Genomic DNA, 15,136 nt, shown 5'->3' with positions numbered 1-15,136 from the left:
TCTGAGCTCATGAATTCCTTGACTTTAGTGATACATGGTTCTCACAGGACAGAGTCCACAAACATGATGATTGTGTGCACGACTGTAGATTAAACTACTAACAGTATAGTTCATGAGCTCAGTGTTAAACTTCTACAGATATGTGATATGTATCTAAAAAGACCACATACAGGGACCATTTTCACTGTGGTATTAGTCCTTTTACTTTTACTGAGTTTACGTATGTGGTTGTGACTGACTCTAACCTGTTTCTGGAGTTTCTCTGCCTCCTCTCTCTCCTTCTGAAGTCTCTCCTCTTCTGCCTTTCTTTCCTCCTCCTCCTTCCTCTTCCTCTCCTCTGCCTGGCGCTGGGCCTCCTCCTCTCTTTTTGCCCTCTCCTCTGCCTTGCGACGAGCCATCTCCTCCTTTGCTAATCTGTAGAGAAACACATCAACACCTTCAGTATTTATCCTCCACCCCACTGTGGATTTTAACATATGCTGACTCGTAGCCCAGCGTACCTGGCCTGCTCCTCTTGCTGCCTGCGCTCCTCTTCCTCCCGTTCCCTCTGTTCGCGGGCAAGACGTCGTTTCTCAGCCAAGATACGACTCGCCTCCTCTGGATCTGTGGTTCCCGCTGAAGGCTTGTGAGCCGGAGGACTACTCACACTCTCTGGAAGGTGTTTGAAAAGTAATAATAGGCATTAAAAACACTTATTACTTACAGCATGAGTAAAGAGTTCAATATGTCAGTCAAAAAAAATCATATAGCACTACAATAGCAAAAGAGTCTACTATAGTGACCAGTCACAAACAAGGTCTGTACAATAAACCAAAGTATATCATTTCACATTATGCTCTTTCTCTTCATCTCAGTTAAAAATAGAATTGCAGCCTTTTACAGCAATAGTTTTCAGCATTTGAACAACACTTTATGTTCTCTTGTAACACACAGATCCTGCAATGTTTTGTTTACTAGTTATATACATGCCATGTTTTACACATTTATTTGGAAGTCTTTAATTAGTTCATGTTGAATTTGATATTTTACATGTACATATTGCTGTCGAGCAGAAACCTCTTATGTCCAAAACAGTTTTTTTTCAGGAAACTGAAAAACTATGTATAGTCTAAATAAATGAATGGAGTCAAGAGATGTAGTCATAAGTCCTTTTCAACACTTTACATTGGTTAAATATTTCTAAAACTGTCAGGCCAACATGAAAACTGATCAACAAGATCATTTTATAACAAAAAAAGACCAAGTTGACTTAGTTGACTTAGGTTTCTGTCCGACAGCGACAACATGTATGTTAGATCTGCATTAATTTCAATTAATTCACTTCCTCTATATTATTATTATTAGGCAATGGCTACTGCCACAGTACTGTGGCACGAAATCTCAGTTTGTCTTTTTGCCACAGAGCCAATCAAATGATCCGAATTCTGCACTCTGAACCTTGTCCCAGTGGCTGATTTTTCTTCACCAAAAACCCAGGCAAAATCCTCATATGAGGCAAAACAGTCACCATGTTTCATGTTGTTTGCCTACATGCAGAAACTGAACGTGTGAATAGGTGCACAAACCAGCTTCTGGTAACTGGTCCCCTAGTCTTTTCCTGTAACTGGACAGGCACATAGCATGTGCGATGGTTCTTGCCACAGTACTGTAGCAGCAGAGTGACAGGTTTGCAGTCTACACATGATATAATGAGGGCGCTGATTGGCTCTTTTATAATAGACAAATGAGAAAGTAGTCCCACAGTACTTATGTGTAAGATTAAGAAATGGACCCTATTCACATTTTAAGTTTGCACGTGCTTTAAAAGATTTGACTGTTTTGTTTCTATCTTGTATATTAATTTTTATACTTTGGTATATTCCTAATTAAAAAGCTTCTATATGAAAAGAGAAAAATAATGAAATATAAGCAGATAACTTATTTTTCGAGTGCCTATATGAAGTGTTTCTTCAAAATTGTATTTGGTCATATTTCATATTTTGGTTTATGCTTAACTGAAGATGTGTACAAATGTTGTAAATAAAAGGGAAAAAATCAAATATGAGTGAATGCCATTTATTTGTAAAGTTAGTACATTAGAATAATGCTCTACAGACATGCATCTTTCTATATGGTCATTTTATAGAAACACTGTATTCATGAAATATTCAGAAAATAAGATACATTATACAGGGGTTGGACAAAATAATGGAAACACCTTCACCTGAAGATGATAATGCCCCAATCCATACAGCTAGAATTGTTAAAGAATGGCATGAGGAACATTCTAATGAAGTTGAGCATCTCGTATGGCCGGCACAGTCCCCAGACCTCAACATTATTGAGCATTTATGGTCAGTTTTAGAGATTCAAGTAAGACGTCGATTTCCACCGCCATCGTCTCTAAAAGAGTTGGAGGGTATTCTAACTGAAGAATGGCTAAAAATTCCTTTGGAAACAATTGACAAGTTGTATGAATCAATACCTCGGAGAATTGAGGCTGTAATTGCCACAAAAGGCGGACCTACACCATATTAAATTATATTTTGTTGATTTTTTTAAGGTGTTTCCATTATTTTGTCCAACCACTGTATGTGTCTTATCATGTGGATATGAAATGACCTACTGTGACACATGAGATTTTGATATCACTTGCCATAAATGAGGCATGATAATATTACTTTAACCTGTGTGATAAGGTCTGCATGCTGGTGTTGGTATAAAAGTGTTCTGAAGTGTAGTAACTGACCGCTGGGTGCTGGTGGTGTCTGCTCAGCGCTGGTCTTATTCTGACCCAGTGGCTGAGGCCGAGGCTGTGAAGGACTGAGGACCTGCTCTTCCTCCTCCTCTTCATCTTGGGATCTGGTGGGTGGGGTAGAAGCCGGGGGGCTGTCTGGTGTGATTCTGATTGGACGAAGGTTTCCAGGGTCCTCTGCTCCCGGAGACTTGAGCAGCTTGGGGGTTGGAGGACGCCCAGATGCCTTTTGTGGAGGTCTGGGTACAAAGTCCAAAGTAATGTTTAATAATATACATCTATCCTAATAAGACCAAGTGAGTTTGTATCTAGTGAATCATGTGCTTATGAGGTTCGGTTCATTGATATTCACACTTGTTCTCTAATTCAGCTCAGAATATGCTGTCCATTGTCACAGGTGTACTTCTCCTACCTGCCAGGAGAGGGTGCTGTTGCTTTACTGTTCTTCTTGGCTGGAGAAGGGGCACGCTTTTTGGGGGGCAAACTGAAAATGGGGGTCAATGGGAGTGACAGGTTGCTCCATGACTTCCTGACATGGTCACGGTCCTTCGGCTGTTGATTGAAGAGACAGAGAGAAAAAAATATATAATTATCTGGTGGTAATGTTTCCAAGTGATCAAGACTCAGATTTAGCAAAATCTTCAAAAATTGTTTCATTAAAATTCATGACGCAAGTCCTTAGCAACACGCTGAGAGACCAGGAGGTACTAAAGGAGCACAGGGTGCGCTAATGACAGCCGTAGACAATGATCAGTAACAAGATTAGACTCAGACGATCGTCTTTTGACCTGACACGGACAACCCAGAAACACAAGAAGTCCCAAATGTCTCAAAAAAACATTACTGTTGCCAATATTAAAGATCAACCTTGTTTGCTGATTTATTATTAGTACATAAACTACACCATCAAAACATTGATGGCACTGAAATGATAAAACTGGCATATACTGTAAGTGGAATGTCTGGTTAGGATTAAGGGGTTTGTGTAGATATATATAGTGTGTTAATGTGTCTGTGGGTCAGTGTGTGTGTGAGATACAGTGCAGGAAAATACCCGTCTTTAAGAACTTAATGGTATAAGCTGTGGTGCTGTGACACAGCAACAGACAGATGGACAGTTGGCACTGTAATGTTTTAGTCTGTGTCATGGGCACATACTCTGATATATCATGTCTGACAGATCTAGGATACACAATATTTAAAACATGAAAAAGACAAGGAAAAGGGGGGAAAAGTTGTCAATTTGTGCATGCTCTCACTCGATAATAAACACAGTGGATCCGTATTTGCGCAAACAGGTACACATATACAGTGTATTTGTCAACAGTAGCATCAGAGTTATCCTCGATTCCTGGAGGATTAGAGATTCTCCTCACAAGAACCCAAAACCACCCCCAACACTAACAGAGCAGCCATTAAACTTAGGAAACATTAAATTTCCAGTCGGCAGAAACTGGTGGAAAAAATGCCTGAAAGTGAAACTAGACATCCTCCCCTACAGTGCTATAGGAAATATAAACTCTAAAGATAGACAATGTGATGCATTTCAGGCTACTGGAAAAAATGAGTTACAGAAGCCTCTTTATTTATGATATGTTGAAAAGTTATTTAGGGTCACCGGGGCTCATGCATGAATCACGTACTTGCATGTATTTGATCTTAAATTGTGCATGCAAGCAATTCTGCAGTCAGCAACACTTACATACTGCTCGGCTCATCTTAGATAGGATGACAATTTGATGAAAAACAGTTCCCTAGACCACACATAAGCCAATACTGACAAAACTCAACTTACATTTTGTGCTGTGAAACATTAATGATGATAAAAAAGTAATTTACTTTCGGAAAACACAAAAGAAAAATGTTCCAAAGTTATTTATTCATATTCATTCATTTTAAATGTGATCTTGCCTGAGTGCCCATTTTTACTAGAGTAGCCATGTGCAACTGTACATGTGCACATGAAGGCAAAATCTCCAAAGTGAAAGACTCAATTCAACGGATACAGAAAGAGAAAGAAGCAATAAAAAGACAAAATCTTATCAGATCAGAGAATAAAAGCTATAAGCGGGAGGAATAAAACCATAAAAGACGGCATCCTATGAGGCAATCAAAACAATACAGCTCACATAAAAGAGAGCAAGAAAAATGTATTTTAAAAAGTGAAATGAAAGAAGTTAGGGATTCTGCAAATCTCAGCTCTTCGAGCACGTTGTTGCAAAGCAGAGGCGCTGACAGCAAAAGCAGAAGGATATTACTGGAGAATTGTATATGCACATTGGGAGTGGATAATTCAGTTGTATAGCTTAGAGCCAGATCTGCTTAAAAAATGACTGGTAAAATCTTAAAATCCATTTGAAAATGAACAAGAAGTCACAGTAAAAAACCTTGTAAAAGCACAATGTGAAGTGAAGTTGTTTTCTAAATCCAGTACCAGAGTTTGATCTCAACTGGTTAGTGTGAGTCATTTCTGATTTGTGGTAAAAAGGAGTCAGTTGCACTCATTAGTTTGGGAGAAGATAAATACATGGTTGACTATCAAAATGATCAGGTGATTTGATTAGGATTTTGGCGGTGCTTGATACTGTGTGGTGATCAAGGTTACAATAGTTTTGGATTTTTCATTATAGTTTAGTTTTATTTAGTTTTTACTTCTTTTTCTCTAATTAAGATACTTTTAAGTAGTTTTTAGAGCAAGTTTGCTAGTTATTAGTTTTTGTTTTTTTCTAAATGCAAAAGAAAGAAAATCCCAAAAGAAATCCCAAACAGGACTCTGCTGCTTTCTCCCAACTTTAGTCTCCATGTTTTTAGGTAGAGAGGGGACGAGAAGACGACTCTAAACGACAAGTGACGGACCGTGAAGTGTCGTATGGTGCCACCAGCTAAAATTTTATATCGATCTGTCACTGACAAAGATGAAAATTTTTTTATACGTTTTAGTTTTGTAAAAACACAATACAGTTTTCAGTTTGTTATAATTTGGTCTTTTAATTATAGTTTTATTATTTATTTATCTTTTCTCAATTCTAGTTTTCGTCATTTGTTACTTTTCGTTAATGATAATAACCTTGGTGTTGATCAGGGTAAGCAGGTCTCAGGGTCAGGTATATGATATAATATAATATGATACTGAATAATTTAACAGATCAGAAGCATGCATGTGATGAAAAATAAAGTCGGACCTAAAACTGACCCTTGTGCTACACCACGGCTACCATGCTCGACGTCATGATGATCATTGTCCTGATAAGTGATGCTGTTGCTTACCTGTGTGGTTCCAGTCGTTCTCCTGCGAGGGGTGGATGAGGAGGCGGCGTCCCTGCTGAGGTTCCTCTCCTGGCTGCGGCAGTGGGGCAGTGGTTGGGCCTGCAGGGTCTTGAAGGACATGGAGCCCATGGGGTGGCAGGACACTGAGCGAGGACACACAGGCATGGCTACGGTAATGTATGGTGGGAATTTGGAGTGACACAGGAAGGAAAGCAGCATAGGGATTTTTGGGATACCGGTGAAGGAGTTATAAATATGAGCACGAAGAAAAAAACAAATCAGAAGAGAGGGGAAGGATTGAGGATGTTAGATGGTTAAACAAAAGCCATGGGTTTGGAAAAGCAAATACAGGATTTGGGAGGAATGAAAGGCAGGAGTTTGTTGGAGACAGAACAAGAGAAAGAAAGCATTAGTGCTATTGATTAGAGGCAAAGTGGCTTCATCATACTACAACTATCATTTGGGTATCACTTTAGAGTAATAACCTGTTCATTAGGTTTGGTTAAAATAAGTAAAAGCCTGTCTACGTTGTCAGGCTCATTCACTACCACACACACAAAACTATACAGAGGCAGCCAGCATGCAGGAGTAAAAACAAACATGGGACAGAGACAAGCAGAAATACACCAGAGGACTTGTGTGGCAACGGTGAGAGATTCTAAAATGTAAGCAAAAGTAGTGCATATGTTGAATACTGTAACCCTCAACTGGCCTTGCTGTACTGTTTGTTGTATTTTATATCCATGAAAATGTAAAAAAGAAATAAAAAACCCCAAAACAAATTATATAAAACAAACCAAACAAACAAAAAAACAATAATCATTGACATAAAATATTAGATTGTAGAACCTCTGGAAACATGCACACCTTCACCATCCACAATCAAAGATGCTCTTTTAACAGCTGAGTGAAGACTGATGCCGCTCCTAAATCCCACTAAATGCAGTATGTAATCAATATGTGTAATATCGTTCAACAGAGTGTGCAGAGCCTCTTGCCAGTTGGAGGCAAGTAACCGTGGCAACAACTTCACCTTTAACAGCATCGTCAGTACCTGAAAGTAAGATGAACACTTCTTTGTCTGTCAAAAATATGGACCTCAGGTGAATTTGCTGCATATCCTGCAGTCACTTTGTTCTAATTCCTTACATTAGAAAGGACAAGTACCTATACTCCAATGTAGAGCTGCACAATCGTCATTGCAATGTACGTGGGCGCAATAGTCAAACTGCAGGTCCTGCAATGTAGGAGGCAACTGAACTCGGTAAGTACTCATCTAATTTCAACCTGGGTACCTGACACACACTGCGCACAGCGATCCACCAATCACAATCCTTCTTAATCAGTTTCCTTGCACATGGAGTGAGTCGCTGGTAACAACATTGAAAAATGAGCAACAAACAAGAGAAAATCACAGAAAACGAAGACTTGGTGCCAAAAACAAAAGCAATTTCAGTTACCTGGAATTATTTCAACTACAGGAAGGATGAAACTGAAACATGTGTTCTGTGATGATAGTGCCTTACATCTATTGCCACAATGAAAGGTAACACAACTAATTTGTTTGACCATTTACGTCGGTGCTACACAGCTATATCCTCCTGAGTAGTTTTTCATATTGCAATATATATCACAGGGTTAAAAAAAAATCGCAATGTCAGTTTTTTCTACTATCATATCCTTTATCTCTAGCAGGTTAGATTACTGTAACGGCCTTCTTACTGGACTCTCTAAATGAGCTGTAAGACAGCTGCAGTACATCCAGAATGCTGCTGCTCGAGTCCTGACTAGAACCAGGAAGTACGACCATATCAGTCCTGTGCTCAGATCTCTGCACTGGCTTCCTGTGGCTCAGAGAACAGACTTTAAAACAGCTCTGCTCATTTATAAGTCTGTCCATGATCTAGCACCAAAGTACATCTGTGACATGTTGGTCCCATATGAACCATCTCGGACCCTGAGAACCTCAGGGAGTGGTCTTTTGCTGGTGCCCAGAGTCAGGACTAAACACAGTGAAGCTGCGTTTCACTTCTATGCAGCTAAACTCTGGAACAGTCTTCCTAATGATGTGAAACAGACCTCTACTGTGACAATGTTGAAGTCCAGGCTGAAAACGTCTCTGTTCAATTGTGCATAGAACAACTGAAAGGGTTCTATCTGCACTCTTCTCCTTTACTTTGTTTTAATTGATTATTATTTATGTTTTACTGATTATGTTTTAATTGTAATTGTGTGTTTTTTAACTTGTTTCTTTTCCATTTTTGTAAAGCACTATGAATTGCCCTGTGTATGAATTGTGCTATACAAATAAATCTGCCTTGCCTTGCCTTGCCTATCATGCAGCCCTACTCCAACGACCACAAGCTTGGTGTAATTAGATGATCTAATATACCATAAGGGATAGGTTTACTACTGCACTGCATTGTGGGACATTTATTCTTGCATGGTAACCTGCATACTGCAATGTTTTCTTTGAAAATAGTGTACAATTCACATATTAGTGGATTTCATAATGTTTTGCACATCCTTATAAAACTCGCATTCTATTTTTAGTGTAGTAATGAATGTCAAAGTGGAATTTTGCACGCAGTCGGGGTAAGAGATCAGTATGAGAATACTTCCTGAACAGATTGCTTTCTGCAGTGTGTGAGAGCTTTAAGTGCCTGATACTGGCTGGTGAGGGACATTTCACTGTAATGCTTTAAGTCTGGCCAAATCTGATTAACGTCCAAAACTGTTCGGGTCAAGACACCAAAATCTCAACAGCAGAAAAAGGGCATATTAATAAACATCCACTCTTTCTTTGTCAACCGACTTCAGGAACCAGGAAGGATATTTCCTGTCCATGTGTGCATGTTACCTGTTTGCTCTCCAGACAGGCTCATGGCACTGCGGCTGCGGGCCAGGTAGGAGTGTGTTGGCTGCTGCAGGCGGTTCACAACATTGCTTTCCCATGTTGTCAATGGAAGACGGCGCAGACCTGAACACACACACAATGGTTGTAGATTGATAGTTAAAACTATTACCAGCACACTGATTAGCCCTGGCAGTCTGTCAAAGCTGATTATAAATAATACATAATTACTGTACTTGTTACACATTCCTTCAGTTCATGCAACACAGTGAAGGAAAAAGCTGAAGTAAAATCGTTACCATGCAGAGGCTGCATTGGACACCTACTCCTGCATGCATAAGTCTGTTAATTATGAGACGAAGGAAAAACAGCCTGAGGCACAAATCAAGAGTAAACACAGGCAGGAGAGGATAAAAGAATACAGAACAAAAAAAAAAGAATACATTGCATCTCCATATATGAGAAAAATGGTTCAAAATGCCGATAAATAAATTGGAAATAAAGTTCCAAAAGCCTCGATATGAATGACAGATGAAATATTGAACCATGCAGGATTGTACCAGGCCTTTAAAACTGTACGGAATGTGCAAATTAAAGATAGACAATGCAATAATTAATCAATCTTTATGAGGACATCAGCCAAACCATGCAGCATTATTTTGAGTATAATGTAGCAGGTGCAGGGCAAAAATACAACAAGGCTGGAAACGGTGCAACTAAACCTGATTCTGCGATCCATTTTATTTCATTTCAGAGTTGCCTCGGGTACATGAGCCTAATATTTCTAGCTTTGTCCAAATGCTAAGCTATTGCAGTATATTTACATTTTATGTCTGTATTTTTCTGATGTCCAATCATTAAAATGTGGGTGCTGATTTTTCAGCAGGGATAAAAACAGTACAGTGTTCCCACAAAAACAAAAAGATTATCCCACTGAGGATTAGAGAAAGGGGTCACGCTAGAGGGGAAAAAAAAAAAAATCTTGATCCCTCAGATGAAATACACATGAAGCAAACACATGATACTGTATTATACATATAGTAAATACAGGTAGTCGGTTGTGAATGTAAACATACATAAAAAAAAACACCTTAATTAACGTCACTATGTCCAAATTTAAAGCTACAATGATATATTTAAAAGAAAAAATACACATGTAAATATATCTACTGCTGAATTATACAGGTTTTCTATGTTTACTCTTCAATAGTTTCCAGCCCATTATATTTTTGCATTGTATCATTATGTGTTGCATATCATCGGGGGCTCAAGCTGTAGGTAATATCCCAGTAAACACCTTTACTTTTGTGCTGGGGGGTCTTTCCTTGATGTAGGCGGGGTTTGGATTGAGCTTTGCTAATGACAGGGGAGGAGGCTGTTCTCATCTGTAAACCTGTCAGTAACATATCAGCATCAATGACCATGAATGTGACCGTAGAAGTGTACATGAATAAATGGATACTTCATTAGTTTGGTTCTTATGAATGTCACTGTACACCGAAAAAACAAAAACAACAAGAGCTTCAGAGACACACATCGACATCGAGCTTACAACAAACACAAATACATACAGTAAAAGCAGGCAAAGGAAGACCATTGGAAATATAATGAATAATAATGTTTCTTTGCTGTGTTTTTTTCCTCTTTTACCTCTGTCTGGTGAGTGTAGGAGTGTGGCGGAGGACGAAGAGAGGCGCTTGGTAATGACAGGGTCTGTATGTTTGGATAAATTCATTGTAGACACTGACCGCCTGTCAACATCTACAAACAAACAAACAAACAAACAAACAAGCAACACAAGAAAAGCAAATGAATGCACCTTGAAATGAAGGGTGTAAGACAGAGAAAGAGAGACTAAGACTGATTATACTAAAGTAGGAATGTACTTCAATCATGTTAGAGGTATGAGAAACTACCAATATGTTACTAAAAGGGAGGAAAATTAGAAAAACGAATTAGTACTAAACGGGTCGTCTGTAATCTACCAATGAAGCTAAAATGGTTTAATGAATAATCACATGTGTTTGGAAGTATTCTAGTTCAAGTCACAAACTGGATTTCTACATGCAAATAATAAAAAAAACAACACACTAGCCATGCCATTCACACTGGCCTACATTTAGACTAATACTTGTGACGGTTACAGTGCTAATGCCAGCATGCTAACGCCGGCCGGCTAACCGATACTGGGCTATAATATTCACATTGGGAGGTCATTCCATATCTGCGGTAGAGACTGAAAGCACTCTGCATGTGCTCCAGCCCGGCAAGGTCGAGTGGATAGAGAAAAGCCGACTCGACAAAACCTGGACCAGGAGGGGAAAAGACAATGACAGAGACACAAAGAGAAGAGAGAGAAGGTAGAGGGAAACCCAGAGTGAGAGGGGGGTTAACAGAGAGAGAGAGAGAGAGAGAGAGTGGAGATGAGAATAAGGGAGAGAGAGAGTGAGAGAGGGAGAAGCAGAGAGGCAGAGTAGGGTGTGAGTCAGCATTATCAACAGAGGCCGGCGGATCTGAAACACTTCAAATATAAACATGGCAGAACAATACTGACACGCACAGGCAGGCACACATTAAAACAAGAGAAGCACGGATATGAAAGAAAAACAGCATCCAATAAACTTTTTCATTATGCCATACCTGAGGCGGAATTACAGTAGTTACATCTAACTGCATTCAATAATCAGATAACACAGTAAATGTAATTCAAATGACTTAAAGCTACTGAGAAAATATGCAAATAAAGACCAGTCGCTGCCAAAACCAAACCCACCAAAAGGTCCAATCTGGCTCGTGGGATGAATTTGTGAAATGCAAAAATTACACTGAGATATTAACAATCAAGGATGATCATTTTAGTTCAGGTTCAACATTCAGACCAGTACGATCTATAGTGGGTCAGACCAGTAAAATACTATCATAATAACCTATGAATAATGACAGGGGCAAATTTTTCTCTTAAATTATATGAATATGTTTACATTTACAAACTATACTTTCACAAAAAATGTAAATAACCTGAACAAATATGATCAACCTGAAATGTCTTGAGAAAAGTAAGTGCAATTTTAAACAATATTCTACCTGTTACTAAATGTTTTGTGTTTTTGTAGATCTACTGTGATGTGTCAATGATAAAATGAAACAGAATATTTTTAAAATTGCAGTTATTTTTCTTAAGACATTTCAGGTTGTTCATGTTATTCACATTTTTAAGGAAACTTTGGAGATGTAAACATTTTCATAGTGTAATTTTACTTTTTTCACTGTTATTATTTCAATGGTTCGGCCCAGTTCACATCATAGTGGGCTGAATGTGGATCCTGAGTTTGACAGCTCTGACAAAGGGGTTGTCAGCTTATACGAACAATATAACATCAGTGAACCAAGCCAAGGCAGGTGGCCATGTTATCGTGTATCAGCATCAGTGTTGAAAATTATATTGTCATTATATAACTATATTTTAATTAAAATGTTATATAACAGGGATGATACATATAAGCATTGTTACCTTTAAAACTATGCAACTGATGCAATGTATAAACTTGTACCCATAGTAGCTTAAATGCAGAACATTTCCCTGGATAGGATACATAATATTATTTTCCATCTGAGGTCAAAAAAGAGCCCATGTTTACTGTTAAATTAATACTTTTTGGCTTTTCAGCTTTACTGTCCAGATGAAATGGTAAGCAAATAGAATAAGTTGTATTGCTGCGATGAAATAATTCAAATAATTATATTACTTATGGCATTTTAACTAGTAATGTTAAACCAAAACTACAACAGAGATATTCCATAATATAAGGTAGGTGAGAGAAAGTATTAAAAACATTAAAAAGTAATCAATAAACATGTTAGCCTTCACACTCTCACCACAGGACAACAGGTCCTGTGTGTAACTGCATGATGGGTCAAATTACCGGCTGGTGTACTGGGAGCGTTTGTGTGCAGTGCCCCTCCCCAAGACCAGCGGTTGGTCTTCTGTCTGGTTCTTTGACTTCTTTCCATAGTCCGGCGCATCACCGCCTCGTGACGAGCCTTCAATCACAAAGACAACAATGACATCATCATCAGAAAAAAACAAACAAACAAAATAAACAATGCCCAAACATGTAAATAGTCAAGACTGGAAATATTTTCTTCATTAACAGGACACTTGCAATGTGTTATGTTTTGCTTCCACCCATGTAGTTTATTATTATTATTATAGTTAAATAAAAAACTTGCTATTTTAATTCAAAATTCAAGCATAACTGCCTGGTGTATTTCAGTCTAGACAACCTGTGCATCAGCAGAAGTGGAGGCTTTGTTTTTGCCGTTGCAAAAGCAAAAATCATTCTGGTCCACTGACGTTCAGCCTCATGAAAAATCTCTGGAATGCCCAGTAAAACCAGACTGGTTTGCCATATTCTAAACTTCATTTGTGAATATAACTACTAAAAATGATCTGCTTTTATAAATTCATACACTATGCTTAGGTACCAGACCATGCCTTATTTCAACCATGTCAGACATTAGATTTGTGCTGCCTCATTATAACATATTGGATCCCCGACTCACCACCATCCCAGAGTTCATTAAATCAATAAGATAATTAAGGCCTGAACTCTAGGTCAAGTGGTTTGATCAACTACTGGAAAATAAGAATATAGTTTCTCTGACAGAACTACTAAATCCATTTTGAAGAGGTTATGTGTGTGTGTTTTTGGTGCCCTTTTTATGCTTTTGTGGTAAGTCCAACCCACAGGTAAATTTAGATTGGGAAATTCCAGAGGTTGACAGTCTCTGTTTTATTGGCAGTGATAAGAATCATTGCTCCCTTAAGGAGGCCGTTATGCTCAGCTGAGCACAACCAGGTATGCTGTTTGCCACTTTCTTTCGGTTTGTTTTTTTCTACCTGCCTTCACCAGACTCACTGACCCTTAAATGGACCGACAATAATGGCAGGAATTACACCCAAATCAAACATTCTGTAACATCTTTATTTATAGGTGACATCACAGCTATAATTCCTATAAATGGTCAGTGCAATACTCACAAACACATAGACCCTATTTTCCTAATCTTACTTTGTGTATATCATATACTGACTGTATTTATCCTTATACTACTTACATATTTCTTATTTGTAGTATAGAGTTCATTTTTGTACATTTCAGTAGTTTTAGTAGTACTTTAGTAGCATATGTATATTTGATATTTTATCCTGCAGCTTTTCACACGTTTACATTTTTCAGTATTTGTTTGATAGTTTTATACAGTCTTTTTTTGCACTGTCTTTGCTGCTAAACTGATTTTCATTGCTCTTGTGGCAGTGACAATTAAGATCTGTTCTATTCTATTCTACTTGGATGTCAATACATAGGGAGGTTCCATCATATATCTTATCTTGACCTCCTGTTTCTTTTGTCTGTTTTTGAAGAACTTTTGTCAATACAGAAAAAAAATTGCTTGATTTGACTAAAAAAAAAAAAGAAAAAAAAAATCAGGAAAGATACAACAATACAAGCTTGCACTTAAACAGCATAGGACTAGGAATGATGTTTCTGGTTCACTAAGTCATTAAATATTTCAGGAGGACTTTCTGGAAGGTGGATCACTAAGACAATTCAGATGCACTCAGATCTTGGACTAAGTGGTGGGTGTTGACGTGTACAGGTCAGGTCTGTTTGTTTATGCACCTTGTCATCCTCCAGTTTCTGCCGCCGTTTCTCCTCTACAGCAGCTCGTCTTTTATCCTCCTTTACCCTCTGCTCCTCCAGACGCCTCCTCCTCTCCTCCAGGTGCTTCTCATAGTGCTGCCGGGCCCTCTCCTCCCGGGCCTGCCACTGGGCCTCTTTGACGGCTGAGGCAGTTAATAAAGAGTCACGTGTAAGTGTTTGTACATGTGCTCACATGTTCAATCATACAAGCGGACATAATCATACGCACATACACACAGGCTACGAGGACACACGCAAAGGCTTAATGCAGCGGTGTGATGGGTCAGCTGTAGATCATGTGACTAGGCTTTAGCCTGAACACAAAACAAATTCCTCAGCCCCTCAGTGAGTGGCACATGTATGACCACAACAACTAATATGAACACACACTCCGGCAAAATATACACACAAATACAGTACAAACAGGCCACGACTTCTTAAAACCTGTTTGTTGCCAAGTGTCACTTACACAAAAAATACACACATTCACAACACTAGCCTCCCTAAACCCTGTCCCATGTCCTGACCCATTATGTAAGGGTACCATGGCAACGGGGGTGCCTGGCTTTAGCCTCG

At 38.7% G+C, this 15,136-nt stretch overlaps 1 protein-coding gene across 13 annotated transcripts in view; it reads right to left on the bottom strand.

Annotated features, from left to right (window-relative positions):
* Nucleotides 1–15,136, bottom strand: part of map7b (microtubule-associated protein 7b) — a 39,780-nt gene that overhangs the window by 5,899 nt on the left and 18,745 nt on the right. For 3 of the 13 annotated variants that reach the window (XM_030128429.1, XM_030128418.1, XM_030128430.1), the window contains exons 4-14: nt 14,540–14,703; nt 12,779–12,896; nt 11,060–11,161; nt 10,506–10,616; nt 10,153–10,248; nt 8,862–8,981; nt 6,002–6,168; nt 3,147–3,289; nt 2,729–2,973; nt 501–651; nt 246–414 (exon numbers count right to left, since the gene is read on the bottom strand). In XM_030128429.1, coding sequence (XP_029984289.1) covers nt 246–414; nt 501–651; nt 2,729–2,973; nt 3,147–3,289; nt 6,002–6,168; nt 8,862–8,981; nt 10,153–10,248; nt 10,506–10,616; nt 11,060–11,161; nt 12,779–12,896; nt 14,540–14,703 — 1,586 coding nt within the window. The remainder of the gene's footprint in view (nt 1–245; nt 415–500; nt 652–2,728; nt 2,974–3,146; nt 3,290–6,001; nt 6,169–8,861; nt 8,982–10,152; nt 10,249–10,505; nt 10,617–11,059; nt 11,162–12,778; nt 12,897–14,539; nt 14,704–15,136) is intronic. The other 10 variants (XM_030128422.1, XM_030128424.1, XM_030128420.1 and 7 more) reach the window with 10 other exon arrangements.

Source organism: Sphaeramia orbicularis, chromosome 24, assembly GCF_902148855.1.
Source record: "Sphaeramia orbicularis chromosome 24, fSphaOr1.1, whole genome shotgun sequence".
Lineage (NCBI taxonomy): Eukaryota > Metazoa > Chordata > Actinopteri > Kurtiformes > Apogonidae > Sphaeramia > Sphaeramia orbicularis.
The sequence above is the reverse complement of the archived record's forward strand: the minus strand, read 5'-3'. Positions and strand labels throughout refer to the sequence as shown.